Source organism: Megalobrama amblycephala, linkage group LG6, assembly GCF_018812025.1.
Source record: "Megalobrama amblycephala isolate DHTTF-2021 linkage group LG6, ASM1881202v1, whole genome shotgun sequence".
Taxonomy (NCBI): domain Eukaryota; kingdom Metazoa; phylum Chordata; class Actinopteri; order Cypriniformes; family Xenocyprididae; genus Megalobrama; species Megalobrama amblycephala.
In genome coordinates, this window is record NC_063049.1 from 37,418,626 (window position 1) to 37,438,871 (window position 20,246).

A 20,246-nucleotide genomic window follows, 5' to 3' on the forward strand; every position below is an offset into this window, starting at 1 on the left:
TCATTTTTAGGTGAACTACCCTTTTAAAAAAAAATGACTTAACTAATGACTATTCCTGGTCATACACTATTCAAAAGCTTGAGATCAGTAAGATTTTATTTTTTGAAAAAAATTCAATTAATATTTTTATTCAGCAAAGATGTATTAAATTGAGTAAAGGATGACAGAAATTTCGTTTTTGTGTTAACTATCTCTTAAAAAAAAAAAGACCAGTTAATGGAACATTACTTCCTGGTCATACACTATTGTACAAATAATTTGAGATCAGTACGATTTTTTTTTAATTTTTTTTTTTTTTTATGAAAATTAATACTTTTATTTCAGCAAGGATGTAATTGATCAAAAGTGACAGATTTCTATTTTAAAAGAGAACCTATTATGCCCCTTTTCACATGATGTAATAATAGACCCTTTTCACATTTCCGGGGTTCTCAGAAGCGGAAGTAATCATAGCTGGGTAAAACTGAATAGCGGTGAATGAGAGAATACATTAAATATATTTTTTGTGTTCCCATTTGCTCAAACCAGAGTGTTTTCACAACTTTCAAAAAAAAAAAAAAAAAAAAAAAAAGAGCGATTGATAACGGCAGTCAGAAGAGAGAAAGATGTCAACTTTACCATCACTCCCATAGCCACCGTATTAGAAACACCCTCACAGCAGCATTAACTAATTTTTTGTAATTTGATGCAAAGGTAATATAATACTAAGAATAGTGTTATAAATATACATACTTTATAAAAAAAAAAAAAAAAAAAAAAAAAAAAATTATATATATAATATATTATATATATATCTCTGGTGTCCAGAATGTCTGTGAAGTTTCGGCTAAAAATACCCCACAGATTATTTTAGATTTATTATAGCTTTATAGCTTGTCAAATTTGCCCCTATTTGGGTGTGAGCAAAAACACACCATTTTTGTTTGTCCCTTTAAATGCAAATGAGCTGCTGCTCCCGGCCCCCTTTCCAGAAGAGGGCGGAGCTTTAACAGCTCGCACTTCGGTTGCTCAACAACAAAGCTGGAGAATCTCACGCAGCCAAAATGAGGATTGTCAGTAACGGTGTTCAGCCTTACGTTGTTCAAACTGGAGTCGGACACTAATTTGAGAGACTCAGGTAGAAGTTAGGGGCAATAATATTATAATAAGGTCCCCATCTTACGTCACTAGGGTAGCGAAATCTGAGCAGCTCGTTTGTTCACATGCTTGCAGAGAAAGCTTTGCCAAAACAAAGTTACTGGGTTGTCCTTTTTCTGGCATGGTAGATGCACCGGGGACCGGATTATAGTACTTAAACACGGAAAAAGTCAGATTTTAATGATATGTCCCCTTTAAATAAATGCTGTTCTTTTGAACTTTCTATTCATCAAAACATTGTGGAAAAAAGTAGGTTTCCACAAAAATATTAGGCACCATTTTCAGCATTGATAAGAAATGTTTCTTGCACACCAAATATTTGGATCAATTTAATGCTTCCAAGTTAAATAAAAGTAATTTCCTAAAAAAAAAAAATTGTTTCAACAGTAGATTATATAGCGTCAAAATGGCCAAACTTACAGAGGTTGTTTTCTACTCTCTCCCCATCATTTCCTCTCCTCTTTATATAAAAAGAAAGAAAACCCCACTACGGGAATCACAGGCTTGTGCCACAAAACGAACACACTTGATTTCAACAGAAAAATAGCTGGGTTAATCTAATTTCCTACTGGGTCATACTTTTTCCTGTCCATACACGAGCCTCGCCTTGCCTCCGGGCGGGGGATTTGTGGGCCAAATCAGTTTCATCCTGACCTCAAAGGCAGTTTGTAGAAAGGGAAAGAGAGAAGCATTGTAGTGCCTCTCTCTTTCATCTCTGCCCTCTTTCTGCACTCAGAGAGAGGGCAGCACCGGGCGACCCCACACCAAGTTGCAGTAGAGCGCTGTGAGACACCAGGTTTGTTTTAAGAGGTGAATCCAGCTGCCAGCAGGCAAGTTTAAAGACATTAAGGAAGCCAGTTGACTCCCAGCTGGTGAAATATTTAAAGACTTGTTACATATACAGCAACTGAATGAATGAAGTGTCGTCACACGCATGTGCATGCACTTAATGAAAACAGGTTAAATTAAGCTAGTATGCATGCAAAGCCTGTTTTTGACCGCTAAGTTCTAAATACATAAAATAAACCTCTGCTGTATCTTTGACGTGTGAGTGCTCGTCAGCCCTGAGGAGCTGAAAGGTTTTGTGCTTTCAAGCATTCTCCACGATGGAAGCTTTTTTAAAGCTTCAGGTCAATAAAAGTGAAAAAGGGAAGCTGTGAGGCTGCCTGGGAGTCCAGTGCCATAAACACACTCACAGCGGAGTGTGACCTGGTGCCTGCTGAGGATACATGAATATTCATGTTGAATTCGACTTTTTATTCAACCATTACTTTTCCTTAAGGCTCATTAAGCTAGCTTCACAAATGTTCCCTGTCTCAAGACTCACCATTTAGAGAGAGTGAAGTCAGATGTTGTAATAGCGTCACTAATTTAAACTTCAGTAGCCAAAATAGCACTCAGAGGTGAAGTTTGTAAGTTCAATTCATTTACATCAATCAGTTTAAACGGTCCATGTGAGTGAACTGAACTCTGATTCGCATTGTATAAATGCTCACATATACAGTGCTCAGCATAAATGAGTATTCCCCCTTTGAAAAGTAACATTTTAAACAATATCTCAATGAACACAAAAACAATTCTCAAAATGTTGACAAGACTAAGTTTTATATAACATCTGTTAACTTATAACATCAAAGTAAGGTTAATAATATAACTCAGAGAACAAATATATATATATATATATTTATATTTATTAAGGATGCACCGATGTATTCCGATCTGCATATCGGCTGTAGGAGGAAAAAGGCTTGACTAAATTCTTGACTAAATAACTTCTGTAACTTTCACAAGTGTAGCGGACCCCATCCGAATGATGACTAAAACTTTACTGATGTTTTATTAAGTTTATTTTCACTACAAAAAACAATCACTACAAAAGCTAAACAATACAGAGCACAAGAAGGGCACATTAAACTCTCTCTCCATCACATTATCATCCACATACAGCGAATTACACAAAACACTTAATACAACTAACAGTAAACAAATACATACAGATCTCTATGCCTTTTCGGTGGGTGCTTAATAAACTGACAAACTTTAAATCTACAAAATATCTGTGAAGAACTGCGTGCTCTCCATTACCCTTATAGCTCCGAAGACGAGAAAACCCGTCAAAATAAGAGGTCCCGCCTTAGTAAAGGAGATCTCATACATATTTAAACTTACAAAAAAAATATTAAAATGTGTACCAAAACAAATTAGAAGATCAATCAAAAAGTCTGTTACAATAAAGAAGGATTAATATGTATACAATTTATACAGTGAAGAATATGCAGTGTTATTTTATATTTGTTTACTTTATTTCTTCACCTCAGAACTACTAAACCTACCTAAAAAGTACAGATTATTTCATATGTATCTTTGTTCTGTTGTCTATATGTAGGCCTGCTGAATGTTAAATGGATCCAATCCATGTTCATTTAAAATTATTTGATGATGCAGTAATAAACCTGATAGTATATTTTAATGCAGGTGTTTTTGAACTTTGCTTATTTAAAAAATGATCAAAATACTATCTATTTTGATGACAAAATTTCACATAAGAGAGGAAGTGACAAATATCAGTATCGGCCAATAATTGTTTGTTAAAATTGGTATCGGACCCAAAAAAAATCATATCAGTGCATCCTAAGGTATATATATAAAATACCTTAAATTAATATTAAAAATAGATTTTTGATGATTAAAAAATGCTCATGGGCATGTTATGCATCAACAACCCAAATACCAAAGAGATATATATATTAAATATCATCAAAAAGCTTAAAACTCCAGCTCCATGTCCATGAGGACAGTAATACTGTGAAACGGTCCTATGATGCCAGGGGAAATAGACTCTGCCTTCCTCCTACTCTCATCAAACAGCCCCTGAATTGTTGTTTAAACAGTTTTCAAACACTCTTGATTTTAAAGGATAACTAATTTTGAAGTCTTTCACCACAGCTGATCTGTGATGGCACTTCTGCTGCTCCGTGCCAGCGAAATTCAATTAATAACAACTAATCTGAGATGTTATTAATTCAATCTGCATGCTGGGGCCCTCAGGGCCTTCAGGAGCTTTGGTCTCAAAAAACAAGAAAAAACAGCCTCATCTCTCGCACATGGGATCTCAAATGTAGGTTGTTTTTCAATTCCAGCCAAAACAAGCACAGACTATTTCTGGTGGCTTTTAGAGCTGCTCCCATTCTGCTGACGGAAGCAAGGAAGACGACAGAGTAGCACTAGATCACATGACGCACCGCACACACTCACCTTGACTGGATGGCGAGGTAAATCGTTCGACGGAACGCAACCAAGTTCACCTCTGTCTGGTCGAAAATGGTGACTTTCTCTTGTTCTAAATAAAGAGAAGAAAAACATAGTAAAGTTCAACAGGAAAGAAGGCCAAAAAGATAAAACAGGCTGGCTGAAGTTTTTGTCATATGATATGTCTCCCTCCAGAGGTCAATAGTACTTGTTCTTTGCAGAGTTATTTTAATTCACAGGCTCACAGCCTTTTTGATGAAGCAATTAACAGAGCTAAGCACATCTGATCAGAGGAACGAAACAAATGAACAGCAGAGAGACACACAGATTACAGCGTCTGCCCTCAATAACAGAGTACTTGAACCCTTACATTATAGTCAATGAGACATCCTATAGAAGTGACATATAAAAACAGAAGAGTGGTCGATGATGTGTTTGGTGCAAAGAAGTCTTATTTTTTTATTAAATTTTTTAAAATTTTTTGGGGGACAAAAAAACATGGAAAATTTAAACTGAAATACTACACACCCCAAAGTAACAAATATTGTAGGCAGCACTTTAATAAATACATTTAAATTATTAATATATATGTATATATATATATATGTATGTGTATATATATATATATATATATATATATGGGTTATCTAAAATAAAAACAAATGACAAAACATTTTTTGCCAACCTTAACTGAAATAAAATATTAAACTTATTTTATTTCAGCTAGTTACAAAGGCAACATTTCACATTTTTAAGTTGAAATACTAAAATAACTCACAACTAATAATTTATAAATACTATATAGACATTAAAAAAAAAAAAAAAAAAAATGTGATAAAACTCATGCATTCAATGGCAATTTATTCACAGTGGAAGAGCGAGTTTAGTGATCCTAAGACCCAGGAACGCGCTGCTCACGTGTTCACATGATTGTCTGCTGTAAATAAAAAGTCATATGCTTGTAATAATACGAATAAATTCATATTTAATTTAATAATAGGAAAATAATATCCTATTTATTATGATTATTTTAATCTCCTGTTTAAAAATAGGAAGATAGACAAGCTATTGCATTTTATTTCAAAATGATGGATGTAATTTTAAAAATATGGAAATTAGCAGAAATAAGTTAATGCAGTCTTCTTATTTACATGAGGTAAACAAAGCAGCTTGGTTTACATTTTTAATGTATATAATTGTACATAATACATTTTAAAATGGTATTGCTGTAACGGCCCATTTCAAATATTATAAGGATTTTTTTCCCTCTTGCTCCTTTCAGTGATGAAATAATGTTCTTGTAAATACTTCCCAGCATTTCAGTAATGAAAATGTAAATATCTGAAATGCATGCAAATTAGAGTGAACCACAACAGTTATCATACGGTGTCCCTTACCTCCCGATGAGAAACAATTACCGTCCGAACAGGGCAATAGTATATCAATAGCCCTATTTGCTTGGGACTAGTTTCCTAAACAATTCAGTTACAATTCTTATTAATTCAACATCCGATTTTTCATTTACCGATTTGGACGGGACTAACACCTCTATGTTTATTACAGAGGTGGGAGTGAGTTTCTAGACATGGGTGTAACAGAAGGTCATCTGCTGTGTTTGCGTGCACCATGTATGATGGATATGTTTTTTAATGAAATACTTGTGAAAGATTGCTGCACAAACGGTAGCTCAGGTAGGTTAAAAAAAACCTGAAGAAAAGCGCAAGTATAATACAATACTGGCAATCACAGACATTCGGATGGGATTAGATTTCTTAGAGGACTGTTGAGTTTGCCGAAAAACTAGGTAATTTGCACCTGTGAAACAAATTTCTTTAACATCCTCCATAAAAACTAGTCCCGTTAAGGTTAGGGCTATAGATACTAAAATCATCACCAACATCCCCCAAAAAAAACAAGAAAGTTAGATGAAACCTTTTTCTCTAATTTTAATATCTGAAAACTCCCAAAATAGGCTATTAGGACACTGGATTGCCCAATCATCTGCATTTGCATTCTTCCGTAGAGTATTTTTCGGGCCTAAAACTAAATTACGACTGTTTTAAGTGCAAGAAAAATTGTTAGTGGACCTTAGGGAGGGAAAAAGATATGATCTCTTTAATGCCTGAAACACAATGTGCTACACTCTGGAACAGGCAGTTTCCTGATGGCCATAGTGTTTTATACGGTCTTCCTCAACACAAGGACCCAAGAGACCATGGGCCAGATTTACTAAAGGGGGCAGATTAAAGTGAGAGCGCAATTCCACAAATGCGCCAATGGGAGTGGCAAGTTTTGTGCGCGATCTACTACTGACGCGCTAATTAAAGAACACAGACGAAGTCAAATAATTTACATAATGACCAACGCAATCTAACAAGAGCAGTGCAAATTAGTGCAAATGGACGCAAATAAGCAGAGCTCAGTATTTTTTTTGACGCAAAAAGAGTAAATCTGGCCCCATATGAGCAGGATTATCTAGGGGAACTAATGCAAAGCATTGTCCCCAAACACCCACACTCGCATAAGAACAAGGCTCAAGAATGAGGATAGCGCCACCAACACTCAGTCATATTGTAACTCAATATTAATTCAAAAGTGCCCATTTTTCTCTAAGTATACAGTAAAGCATGTGACACATTATGAATATTTCAAATAAATACCTTCCCCAGCTGCCTCCTCTTCATCTTCCTCATCATCGTCTTCATCTCCACTCCCGCCAGCGTCATCGCCAGAATCGCTGCTTCCTTCGTCAAGAATTTCTGAAGTATGAAAACAAGACAGATCAATTACAGTTTTTTTTTTTTTTTTTTTATTATTTTAACTTGCTATCTTTAAAATAATTTAAATACTTTTAATTATTAAACAACACACAAAAACACAAAAAAAAACTTGTGGTTGGTAACTTCATATGTGGTCAGATGCAGGATTACTACTACAGTTTCATTTTGCATTGTATTTTGGTTTACAAATTCAATTGAGTATTAATTCATTTTAATGGTGCTTAAATAGCTTTAATTTCATTGGTAATTTTGAAAATGGCTATTTTTTATATTTGTATTTAGTTTGAATATGGTTTTGGCACCACAAACTGTTCCTACACTACACTACACTACATATATGAATTAAATCAGATTATCAAGCATTGAAACTACAAAAACTTAATTACAATCAAACTGACTGCACATTTACAGCTCAGTATAGTTCGTTTTTGCAAACAACTTTATTTTTAAAACCTTGGTCTTCCTAACCAACTGAATGGTTCTGGGCAACAATAAGCTGTAAAGTTGATCAGACTTCATCACAGTTTATTTGTCTTTAATACAGAGCCAGAAGTTGCATTATACTGTAGAAAACTCCAGTGCTGTATAAGTCTCTATCAATTAAAATTTCATCCTACTTGGGATTCATTTGAATTTGACTTTAGGAAAAAGTGACAAGCGTAACAAAAGCACTCTTGTCTTTGCCCAGGTCCCCTGTTGGCATCTTAGGTCACAACTATGTTCTGTCACTTTCTCCACTGCTGAAGGATTCCATTAGCTTTACTTCTCAAGCCATAAATGGAGTAATCATCTCCGCATCAGAGAACAAGCATCTCCAATTGTTGCAATCAAGGGCCACCATTTCAGCTTCCTGTACCATATGGCTGTCTCCAGTCCATTGTACAATTAGTACACAATTAAAATTCAAATGCACTAGCAGAGATGGTGCATCAGAGGGCATCTCTTTTAATAGGCGGTAATTAGAAGAACGGAATATGCATATAGCAAACGTGTCATTAACTTACCCCGTTTTATTGTTTTGTACTTCTCCTCATTCTCCAGGAAGTTGGGATCCAACTTGAAGACATCTGCAAAAGGAATATTGTTGATGTAAAGCAGACATTCGTTTGCAATTACACGTTTTGCAGCAATTAAGTCAGTGCCAATGAGATGTAATCAGAGGCAATTACCCATAAAGAAAAATTTGCTGTGTATTAGTCGTATTACATAAAAAGAGCTTAATGTGATAATAGCTGTTCATGCTCCCCGAAGGCCTGCTTGTATGGATTTTCAATTAGCACACTTTGTCTCAGAAGCCTCAGAAAAGATGCTTATCCGTAAACATCAGTACAGACAGCGGCTAAATATGAGAACTGAGAAAGCAAAACCCTCAATTACACACAGACAGAGCAGGGACTGCAGCCTCTGGTTTGAGAGGTTGAGTTCCCTTGTGGGTGGCTTTAGAGAGAAGGAAGTCATCCATTATGATTGTATCAAGGTAATTAGCTGCTAAACATGAGAAATTAAGGCCTGGCAGGTAAGGTGAGTGAGGTAGTGAATCGTATTCACTCAACACCTTCAGTGGCAATGATGAAAGCAGGAACAATTTTGAATTAAAAAGCTTAAAGCATGTTTCATCATGACTGACACGGTTAAGAATTAACAACTAAAAGTTTGGGATCAGTAAGATCTTTTTATAAGAATTTATTACTTTTATTCAGAAAGGATGCATTAAATTGATCAAAAGTGACAGTAAAGACATTTATAATGTTACAAAAAAATTTCCATTTCAAATAAATGCTGTTCTTTTGAACTTTCTATTCATCAAAGAATCCTGAAAAAATCTTACCAACCCCAAACTTTTGAACAGCAGTAACAGAATTCCTATTCCTTAAACTTCAAATTGATACTTTATTGAAATCAAAAATCAGTAGCTTATTGCAATCTCAAATCAGTGGTAGCTAAAAATGTTAAATTTACAGTTTGCAGAATTTTCAAATAAGTACTTTATTGGAAATCTCATATTTTTTTCTTTAATATTTATACAATTATGATATTTATTTAACAAACAATGCTCAAATATATCCAATCAGCAGAATTTAAAAATCTTAAATCAGTTTTTACTGAAATATAAAATTCTCAAATTAGTCATCCAATTCATTCCCACTCCTTATATGAAGAAAGCGAAAAGGTTTAAACACTCTAAAATGGCATGAATAAGTGCAGCTGATCTTACTTAGGATGTCCTCTGTGTTGTAATCATCCTCCTAGAGGAAGCATGTGTGTGAACTGGTCCTCTTCCTCCACTAGGTCAAGCCCGTCTGGGACGATGGGGTGGTCCTTAAACCCATCCTTCCTGATTGGCAAACATCACCTCAATCATGTACTGTACACGCTTATCTATCTCTGACTCATGCAAGATGTTCCTCAGACGTTCAAAGATGGCTGGAAAAAAAATGAGAGTGTAGATGTAACGCAAGATAAAAATCATCCATTTAATAATGATAACTAAGAAAAATAGTTAAGAATGTACCATTGATGCCTCTGGGAGAGACCTCTGTCAATTTGAGACCACACTCTTTTAGAAAGCTGATGGCAACCTCCACACTGTCATCAGTGGGTCTTTCCAACAGCAGGGTTAACATCTCCAGGCACAGGACTTCATGTGCCTTTTGGACAAAGACAGTACAATAATACAGTACATTTAAACACCACTACTCTACAGTCTAAACAAAATCTTGTTAAAGTTCCAGAAGCACATACCACATTCTGGTTGATGAGATGAGCCACGAATTTGGATGCTGTGAGACATTGTTGCTGAAAAGGTACAAGAAAAATTAGACTATTATTTAAATCAGTGCTCCACTTAGAAACCAATAGCCAGCTTCCTAAAGGCTTACTTTATCATTCCTCCTGTAACCTTTCCGGAAATTGAGGATAAGTCTCTTGAGGATAAGTTCTCCGATCTGAGGAAACTTGGAGTTGATGATGGCCACCACAGCAGCGTACACATGGGTGAAGATGGGAGAGGCAGCTTGGGCCTGAAGTGTAGACCTGGCCAGAAGACCCCTGGAGAGAGACACACCAGGTCCATTATCAATGTCAAACATATGTGCTGTTTAAAAGCGTAGTGAGCATCCCTGTGTAGGCAGGGAACTTTTTAAAATATATTAAAATAGAAAACAGCTATTTTAAATTTTAATATTTTTCAAAAATATTACAGTTTTTCCAGTATGTTTGATCAAATGAGCATAAGCGACATGCTTCAAAAACATTCAAAAATCTTACCAACCCCACTCTTTTGAAAAATAGTGCATGTTGTGTAAAATAAACCATTTGAATTGCACTGAATTGTTTATCATCAATATTTTTCACTACTGAATGAGTTACACATAGAGTGTAAAAAGTCAGTAATAGTAATTAAATTGAAGAATTTATATTTGATACTTTTCTGTATTTAATAATACGGTGCCTGGCCAAAAAAAAGTCCCTGTTTGGATTTAAATCCAAGGCAAATACTTAAGAGTCCATGACTGGATCATTATTGCAGTGATTATCATGTTTCTAGCATGTTATATGTTTGGGAATAGTTCTTCTAACCCTAATTGATGGAGTGTGTAGCTTTTCATTTCTTAAACCACCATGCAGGAAGACACATCATGGCCATATTTACAAAGTGCTCGACTCTTGCATTGTCAATACAACATCTTGACCAAAAATTGATGCACCTCTTGATGGAAATAAATGTTAAGTCGAGCACTCTGTATAGTCTCCTCCAGTACATCCCAACGACTTTCAATGAATTTAAGGTCTGGACTCAGAGGTGTCCATTCATGTGTGAAAATGATTCTTCATGCTCCCTCTCTCAACCAATCACAATTTGAGCCTGATGAATCTTTGACATTGTCATCCTGGAATATGGCCATGATGTGTCTTCCTACATGGTTGTTTAAGAAATGAAAATCTACACTCTCCATCAATTAGGGTTAGAAGAACCGTTGCCAAACATTTAACATGATAGAAACATAATAATCACTGCAATAATGATCCAGTCATAGAGTCTTAAGTATTTGCCCATTTAAATCCAAACAGTGACTTTTTTTGGCCATATAATACCTATAATCGAGACTTTCTTTATACATTTGTCATTTTGGATGGATTTTTGTCCATTGCCAAATGAAGATTTCTTAGGAGGTAGCATAATGCTTAGACGTCAAACTGGGATTGTGCCTATTATGTCTTTAAACACTGCCTATGCAGACAGCACACTAGGAACAAAGCAAGCCATAGGTCAGTAAAGCACAAGATCTGTAGTCTTTACCTTCCCCTCACAATATTCTCCTGCAGCAGCTCTTGAATAATGTTGGCAATGTTGGAAACGTTCACTTTGTTGATCAGACCATTGATGGACTTCTTCAGGGCTTCCCAGCTCATCCTCTGATACTCCAAACTGTGGAATTAAAAAGAGGAGAATGAATGAAAAACCAACTCCACTGATCCCATGATTCTGTGTCTCTTGAAGGAGACACTTTCAGTCTGTTAACACAGTAGTAATCTTGACTTTCATGCCCCATAATAGATCATTTTAAAAGGTCACAGTTTGCACAACTGTAATAGCAGGACAAAATCTTCAACGCTGTTTGCTTTCCAGTCTGTACTTCAACACGAAACAGCCTGGAAAATGCTGATGGTAAGGAGTTGTGGAGTCCTCTTGGAGACTCAATCTAATTTCCTGCCCTTAGCTGCTCTTGAGACTGATCTCTGATGTATTGTCTCTATCACCTGTCCTCCAGTGTCTGGCCTCAAGCACAGGGCAGCGCTCTACTACAGCTATAGATATCCCACATCCCTCAGGGACACCTCTATATTTCCTGGCTGGTGACCTCTATTCCTCTGCATGAGGAAATTTAATCGACCCCTTCATTGAATTCATGTGGATGCGTTTCCCACCATCAATAAATCACAATCTATTCTTATCACAATGTCTGAAAAGACTTCAAAATCAATATAATTCAAGATGGATCAACACAGACCACCTATCTTAACTGATGATCACTGCTTATTAGAGCTGGGCAATAAATCTAAAAATTACATTTCTGTATTTTTCAGCCTTTTGACAGTATTCAGTAAATACTTATAGTATTTATCCATTTGCTCTAAAAATGGCTTGAAGAGCTGATCATTTTTAAGCATTTGAAGTCAATTTAGATTTTTTTTTTAAAAAGACGCAAGAAATCAAATACAGCCAAATTTTCTAATAAATTCATATTCTCCCACAATTTTCCACAAGAACAAAAGTTAAATTGAATGAATTATTTATAACCACCAAAATAACAACACAAAGTTCTTTGATGAATAAGAAGCTCAATGACCAACATTTATTTAAAATAAAAATATTTTGTTAACATTTAAATGTCTTTACTGTCACTTTTGATCAATTTACTGCATCCTTGCTAAATAAAAGTATTTTTTATATATATATATATATATATATATATATATATATATATATATATATATATATATATATATATATATATATATATTATACACACACACACACACACACTCATGCCAAACTTTTGACTAATACTGTGTATTAGTTATTATTTAAAAAAAAAAAAAAAAAAAATTATGCACTGAGACTTTTTTTTTTGAGCACTGATTCAAAATAATTTCCATAAAATTATCGTATTTCTCTTTTAGAGTTTTGAATTGATTCATTGCAATGGACAGTTTGAAATAAATGTAATTTAATTTAAATCTACAAAATGTAGAACTGCTGTGTAAAGTGAAACCAACCTGCTCTTGTCAGTGATCTGAGCCTGCATCATTCGCAGTTTGGCCGGTGGGATGTAGGCCCCACCGGTGCGGGTCAGGATGGGGTCCAGCGCTTCCTTCCTCTTCTTCACTGGAGGCTCCTCGGTGGGAGGTTTATCATTTTTGTCTGGGGAGCCTGACCTTCCCCTCCTCCTGTGTTCCCAATCCCTCTCTCTGCTGGAAGCGCCGCTCGTAACGATCCCGATCGCCATAGCGGTCTCGATCACGCTCACGCTCCCTGGATCTGATCCAAGGAGAAAATGTCAGAACTGAAAGGTGCAATTTTTTACATCAGGACGAAAAAGACAACAGCAAATCTGTCAAGAGCATAAACACCCGTTTCCCTCACCTTCGACCTCTTCCGTAACGTTCTCGAGGAGAGCGAGATCTGGAGTGAGATCTAGAGCGGGATCTTGACTGTGACCTCTTTTCGTCCCTGAAATAGAGACAAACAGCAAAGTTTTAAAGAAAAGTCTTAATTCTTCATAGATTTTGTTAAATCAAGACTAACACAACACTTACCTCTCAGGGGAGGAACTTCTTTGTCTGTTTTTGCTCTCATCATCAGAAGCACGCTGAAACAAACAATCACATTAGCAAAGCATAGCAGAAGATGTTAGTCATGAGTCACATGATACATTCAATAGCATTTGTTTTATGCATGTCGACAGCATAAACTGCGACAGTGTAGCTGCATGACAATTGTTTTATAATAAATTATAATGGCATATATTTGATTCACACAGACTTTTTTATTGGATAGCAATGTTTAAGGTACATATAAACAAGGAATTTTCGTAATTATTTGTCATTGAAATTATTAGTCAATCAATCATTTAATTAAATGAATTAAACTGATAAATTTATATCATAATTTCAAGCAACAATTTAAATAATTTAATTGAAACTACATGCAGCACACAAGCTCTGGGTGATGATAGTGTGTTATTTTAGTATTATTTATATACTATTATAGTTATCATTTGAATTAGCTTTTATTTTTAGATTTTCAGTTTTCATTTTAATTTTAGTAATTTTGTTATGCCGTTTCTGTCATTTGTATTAGTTTATTTTCAATATTTCTATTTAGCTTTGATGTATTTTTATTTCAATTTTAGTCATTTTAGTCCAACTTAAAAGCCATATTTAAAAAAAAAAACACTGTTTGGAAGTTAGTCAGACCAACACCAACAATGTGTAGCCAATCAGCATAGTCCGTATGACGGTCGAGGAGACAGAACGAGCAAGAGGGAGATTTGAAGAAAGACCGCAGAAAGAGAGATGATGAGACAATACAAAAGAGCTCAAAAGAATATCACTGGAATAAAGAGTTACGACTGGGCAAGCACTTTAGGACCTGTGTTAATATTAGAAAAGCTTTCCAGCGCTGGAGAGAGCTAAAGCGGTATGGCCTGAAAACAGACACGGAGGCTGCTTTGATTTCACTCCACACGTGAGTAACACTGGGTTTGAGTGTCATTGATTGATTGGAGCTGCTGTGCTGTTGGCGACTAACAACAAACTCTTGTTTTTATTTACTCTTGTGTACTGTACGTTGATTTTTTGTGCTTCCTTCGCCTGCCAGTAGCGATCGGGGTTCAAGACTGACTCGGAGCAGGGTGGCCTAAATAGGATGTTTAGATGCCGCAGAACGTGTTTTCAAAAGATGTAATATAAGTCTAAGGTGTCCCCTGAATGTGTCTCAAGTTTCAGCTCAAAATACCTCACAAATTTTTTTTTATTAATTTTTTTTAACTGCCTATTTTGGGGCATCATTAAATATGCGCTGATTCAGGCTGCGGCCCCTTTAAATTCTCGTGCTCCCCGCCCCCGGAGCTTGCGCTTGCCTTAAACAGCATAAACAAAGTTCACACAGCTAATGTAACCCTCAAAATGGATCTTTACAAAGTGTTCGTCATGCAGCATGTCTAATCGCGCAAGTGTGGTATTTATTTGGATGTTTACATTTGATTCTGAATGAGTTTGATAGTGCTCCGTGGCTAATGGCTAATGCTACACTGTTGGAGAGATTTATAAAGAATGAAGTTGTGTTTATGAATTATACAGACTGCAAGAGTTTAAAAAATGAAAATAACAACAGTCTTGTCTCCGTGAATACAGTAAGAAACGATGGTAAGAGATTTATATAAGGAGGAGGAAACAATGGTGTTTGAGACTCACTGTATGTCATTTACATGTATTGAACTCTTGTTATTTAACTATGCCAAGTGTGAGTTTTGGAGGCGGAGCAATGAAGAGAGGGGTGTGTTTGTTTGGGTTGATTTTCAAATATCAACAATGTCCAACAGTGCTTTTTAAATTGGCTTACCCCACCTTTAAATTTAAAGTTTCCAAGGCAGCATTTCTAACTTTATTCAAGTTTATTTCATTGATGAAAAAAGCAAACAAAAACCTCTTCAAAGCCACACCTCCTCTAAAACACATGAACACACAACAGCCAGAGCTGAGTCTTCAAAGCTTCATGGCAAGAGATGGTGTTAAATTACCTCATGTCTCAAAGAACATAACATTACAATAATAATGAATGTAAACTAAAAAACTTAAAAAGAGCTCTGTACCACCTGACTGCTGCAGATTAAGTTCAGTGTTGACAGTGCTGCCATAGACGCGCATAAATTCGAGAAAGAGGATGTGAACAGCTCCAGGTAGTACGTGACGGGTTGCCATCTCTTAATTATGGTAATTACGACATGGTGTATACATAGGTTGACAAGCAGGTAGGAAATCCTATTACTGCATTCGGACCAAACATGTTGAATGGACGAACGTTTTTTGGTCATCAGCTTTAAATATTTAGACCACTTCTATTATTAATTGCTATCAGGATGTGAAGAGAGTTTCAACAAGTATAACAAAAAGTGTTTATGAAAACCACCCACCCTAGCTCTAAATTATATGAATGCCCCTAATATAACCAGCACATCCAAAATTTACAAGTACGGATTTAAGGAATTAACATCAGGAAAATGCTTTACGACTGTAACTCACCTTGATATGTGTGACACTGCTCTTTATTTTGTGCATTACACCGTCATCACTGTCGTCTTCACTGCTGTCACTGTCTGAACCGCTGGTCCTGGACGATGCCCTCACCACGGGGCTGCCTGCACGTGGACTCCCAGAGCCCTCAGGTTGAGCTGAACCAGAGCGACCCTCATCTCTACCTGCTTCAGGGTTACACCGGCCATCTGAAAAATGAAACATTAAGACAAGGTTTTCAGACAGCTGCCACCATTCAAAATAAACCACAGTAATGAATGAACAAAGATGTTAACAGAAAAGAGGGTCTTCCTTTACTTTTAAAAAGAATGTCAGATAGGAGAACACCACACATTTAGAGGACTGTCAGTGCTAGCAATTAAGTATTCTGTTACTGTTTCAAGGTACACATCAAACCGCCCAAGGGTATGTTTCCTAAAAGCATTGTTAGCCATTTATGGTTGCAAGTTCTGACATTACCAGCATAGTTTAATGATTCAGTGTTTTCTGAATTTTTGAAGAGCATGCATGTGCATACATGCTCCATTCTGGTACGCCAGGGGAACCCGGAGTGACTTAATAGGGAACCTGTGATTGAATTAAATATCTGGAAACAAAGCAAAACAACCGAGAACAAAAATAGTGGTCCTCAGATGCCACGTTCGTTATTAACAGCAATAATCTGACATTACGATTAATTATCTGAACGAATTAATTAGCAGACGTTACTACTCCTCCACCTGTGTGACGTCATTAACTATATTGTTGAACTGATGTGGTTTGAACAACAGAGTTGCTACAGTTTCTCCAATGATGCATCGTACCAAAGCTGGTTAATGCTTGGAGTCAAATGCTGATTTACATTTATATTTAAGAATGATTCATACGATGATTCTCTCAAACCTGAAGTGACATTCAAACCAACAGAAGCCAAAGCTGCCAGGGAGCATAAAAGCCCATGAAATAATCATAAAGAGCAGATCATTCTGCCGAGCTCACGATTGGGCCTGTGACTCAACACCTGCTGTTTTCCTGCAGATCCTTTTGTCAGTTCAAACACATGCACCAAATAAAGAGAACAAAAACATTGAAGCCTTTATCAATGCAGTTTTCACTCTTTCTTCGAAGGCATTTACGATAATGACTTATCACAACACGTACACAACAGTGCAGAGGTTTAAAAAATGCATGATGGGACGATTATTGTTAAATGATCTTGAAATGCGTAATTGCTGCAGTCACAGTGTGAAGCGGCTCCCAGACAGCTGGTATCATTTCCCAATAAGGAGCTCAATCTCTGCAGCAGCTTCTCTTTTAACGTCGAGCAAAAAAAAAAAGGTGCGATTAATCATGATTAAAAAAAATTAAAATCTATTAGCAGCACTAAATTTAACATTTTAAAATATCCTTTATTCCTGTGATGGCAAAGCTACATTTTCAGCAGCCATTACTCCAGTGTCATGTGACCCTTCAGAAATCACTCTAATATAGTCTCAGGCACATACGTCACGCCCACGGACCGTTGGCTGAACGTCTGATGCATATGGCACACTTAACTGGAAACACTTCGGGATTTTCAAAGTCGTCATCTGGTTGGTTGAATTCAACTGGATGTCTGGGCGACGTGTGCGTTGCATTCTTTAATGGTCCGCCTGGAAACAAATGCCATGACGCCTAACCCCATTGTGGAAGAAGAACTTCGTCGTGTTTACAACTGTGACAATAAGCACTTACCAGGATCAACTAAACGTAGGATTTTCAAAATTATGTCAAGTTCGTGGCTCCATTGTTGCAGTAAACTTGCACAATGTTCTTGGTTCTTGAATGAATAATTTTTTGATGCATGCCGGTCTGTTATTGTAGGGACAGTGACTTTATATTTTTTACGCCCTTAAAGATGATGCGAAACAAAATGAACTGTGATTGGTTGATTTACATATCAGTCAAAAGTCCTTTTGGGCAGTCCTTGGCCAATGAAAGCTGCGATAGAGTCCAGACCTTCTGCCATCAATCTGAAGGTCTGGCTACGCAAGACTAAATCTAATATGATGATCTGGTGCTCAAGAAACATTTTTTTATTATTACTATTATTATGAAAGTTGAAAACAAATATGATGCTTAATATTTTTATTGAAACTGTGATACATTTTTTTCCAGAATCTTTAATGTATAGAAATTTCAGTTTGAAATAGAAATCTTATGTAACATTATACATGCCTTTACTGCACTGACTTTTAACAAGTCACAACAGTACAGGCTGAAGTGAGAGATGCTATTAGAAAACTGCTTTTCCTATTGGAGATAAGTCAGATGTGCCATTCTCGCTCATGACATTCTTGCCGTTTTGTTTTTCAATATTACATTGAAAAAAAGAACACACTAGTGAATAGATGTGCCTCAATTTCATGCCAAATATAAAATGTGATGTAGTGATATACATATTGACCACTGAATAACACAGCTTCCTAATATGTGACGTGCCTCTGGGCTTTTTTGCGCAAATTATAAAAATCAGACTTATATGTGGGAAAGTATCCTTGTGCAGGAGCCTGGAGGATACTCGTGTTGCTTTCACTCGGGCAGATTTTGGATGTGCAACAGCTCAGCAGAAGGGATGATTGAAAGCATTTTATGGATGATAACGTGGACTATGAGCGCTAGTGAAGTGAGACTGTTAGTGATGAGCTCTAGAGACTAGGGCGCAATAGATCAGATAAACAGGCAGGAGCAGCGAGGTTACACACGTCCGCAGCGCTACACCGAGGCCGGATGCAGAGGAGCCCTGAGAAAAAAACCTCTATGGGAAAACAAGATTATTGACTTGACATTGTCGGACAAGGCTGATTTTGGAGCCACCCGAGGCAAATAGTAGCATAATATTAACACATAATATTAACACTACAGTTCAAAGGTTTAGAGTCAGTGACCTTTTCCACATAAATATTAAGCAGCACAACTGTTTTCAGCATTGATAAAATAATAAATAGTAATTGCTAATTAATAATAATAATTGCTGTAGCACTGTAAGTTCTGAATGTTTTTTTTCTCTCTCTCCATTGGTGCTTTGGTGTGCATAAATTTATGAATTATATGGACTCCTTTTATCATTTGGTTATTTGGTGTCCTTTTGGAGTATCCAAGTGTTTTTGGAAAGACACAAACATTTACTTTGAAAAAAGCTTATAGAAAATACAGTTTTGTGTGAATCAACCTTCAAATTGATGATTTTCTTTGCTGGATATAGCAAATGATGATAAAATAAACATGTTAAACAAGATGAATGGTGTATGCTTAATTTCACCATAAGGGTGCGATTAAAGGGATAGTTCACCCAAAAATGAAAATTTGATGTTTATCTGCTTACCCCCAGCGCATCCAAGATGTAGGTGTCTTTGTTTCTTCAGTAGAACACAAATGATGATTTTTAACTGCAACCGTTGCGGTCTGTCAGTGGTATAATGCAAGTCAGCGGGAACTTGGACTATAAGAGTAAATAAAACACGACAGACAAATCCAAATTAAACCCTGCGGCTCGTGACGACACATTGATGTTTTAAGACACGAAACGATCGGTTTGTGTGAGAAACCGAACAGTATTTATATCATTTTTTTACCTCTAATACACCACTATGTCCAACTGCATTCATCACTCGATTCGTTTGGTCTGATCGCGCTCTGACAGCGGCAGTGATGTCTCGCGCATATACTTCAATGAGAGCGAGACATCACCGTTGTCAGAGCGCGATCAGACCAAACGAATCGAGTGATGAATTCCGTTGGACATAGTGGTGTATTAGAGGTAAAAAATGATATAAATAATGTTCGGTTTCTCACACAAACCGATCGTTTCTTGTCTTAGGACATCAATGTGTCGTCACGAGCTGCAGGGTTTAATTTGGACTTGTCTAAGCAAGTTTTATTTACTCTTATTGTAGAAGTTCCCATCCACTAGCATTATTTGACTGACAGACAGCAACGGTTGGAGTTAAAAATCATCATTTGTGTTCTACTGAAGAAACAAAGACACCTACATCTTGGATGCTCTGGGGGTAAGCAGATAAACATCAAATTTTCATTTTTGGGTGAACTATCCCTTTAAATGCGTTGATTAAACATTTTAATATATTGACATCCCTATCCAAAACATAACCATTTTTAATGTATTTTGTAATGTTTTTAATGAATTTGATGAAATATGCAGCCTTAGTGACTTCTTTAAAAAAAATCATACAAACAGTAGTTCAAAAGTTCTAACATGAAGTCATTTAACAGCTGCATTGT

General features: G+C 36.3%; 1 protein-coding gene across 1 annotated transcript in view; it reads right to left on the minus strand.

The window, feature by feature from the left end:
* Window positions 1–20,246, minus strand: part of cwc22 (CWC22 spliceosome associated protein homolog) — a 57,106-nt gene that overhangs the window by 27,572 nt on the left and 9,288 nt on the right. The window contains 15 exon segments of the mRNA XM_048194499.1: window positions 4,393–4,477; window positions 7,047–7,145; window positions 8,171–8,233; window positions 9,382–9,412; window positions 9,414–9,506; window positions 9,508–9,590; window positions 9,679–9,814; window positions 9,909–9,962; window positions 10,046–10,214; window positions 11,467–11,595; window positions 12,948–13,145; window positions 13,147–13,209; window positions 13,315–13,401; window positions 13,488–13,540; window positions 15,975–16,174. Coding sequence (XP_048050456.1) covers window positions 4,393–4,477; window positions 7,047–7,145; window positions 8,171–8,233; window positions 9,382–9,412; window positions 9,414–9,506; window positions 9,508–9,590; window positions 9,679–9,814; window positions 9,909–9,962; window positions 10,046–10,214; window positions 11,467–11,595; window positions 12,948–13,145; window positions 13,147–13,209; window positions 13,315–13,401; window positions 13,488–13,540; window positions 15,975–16,174 — 1,543 coding nt within the window.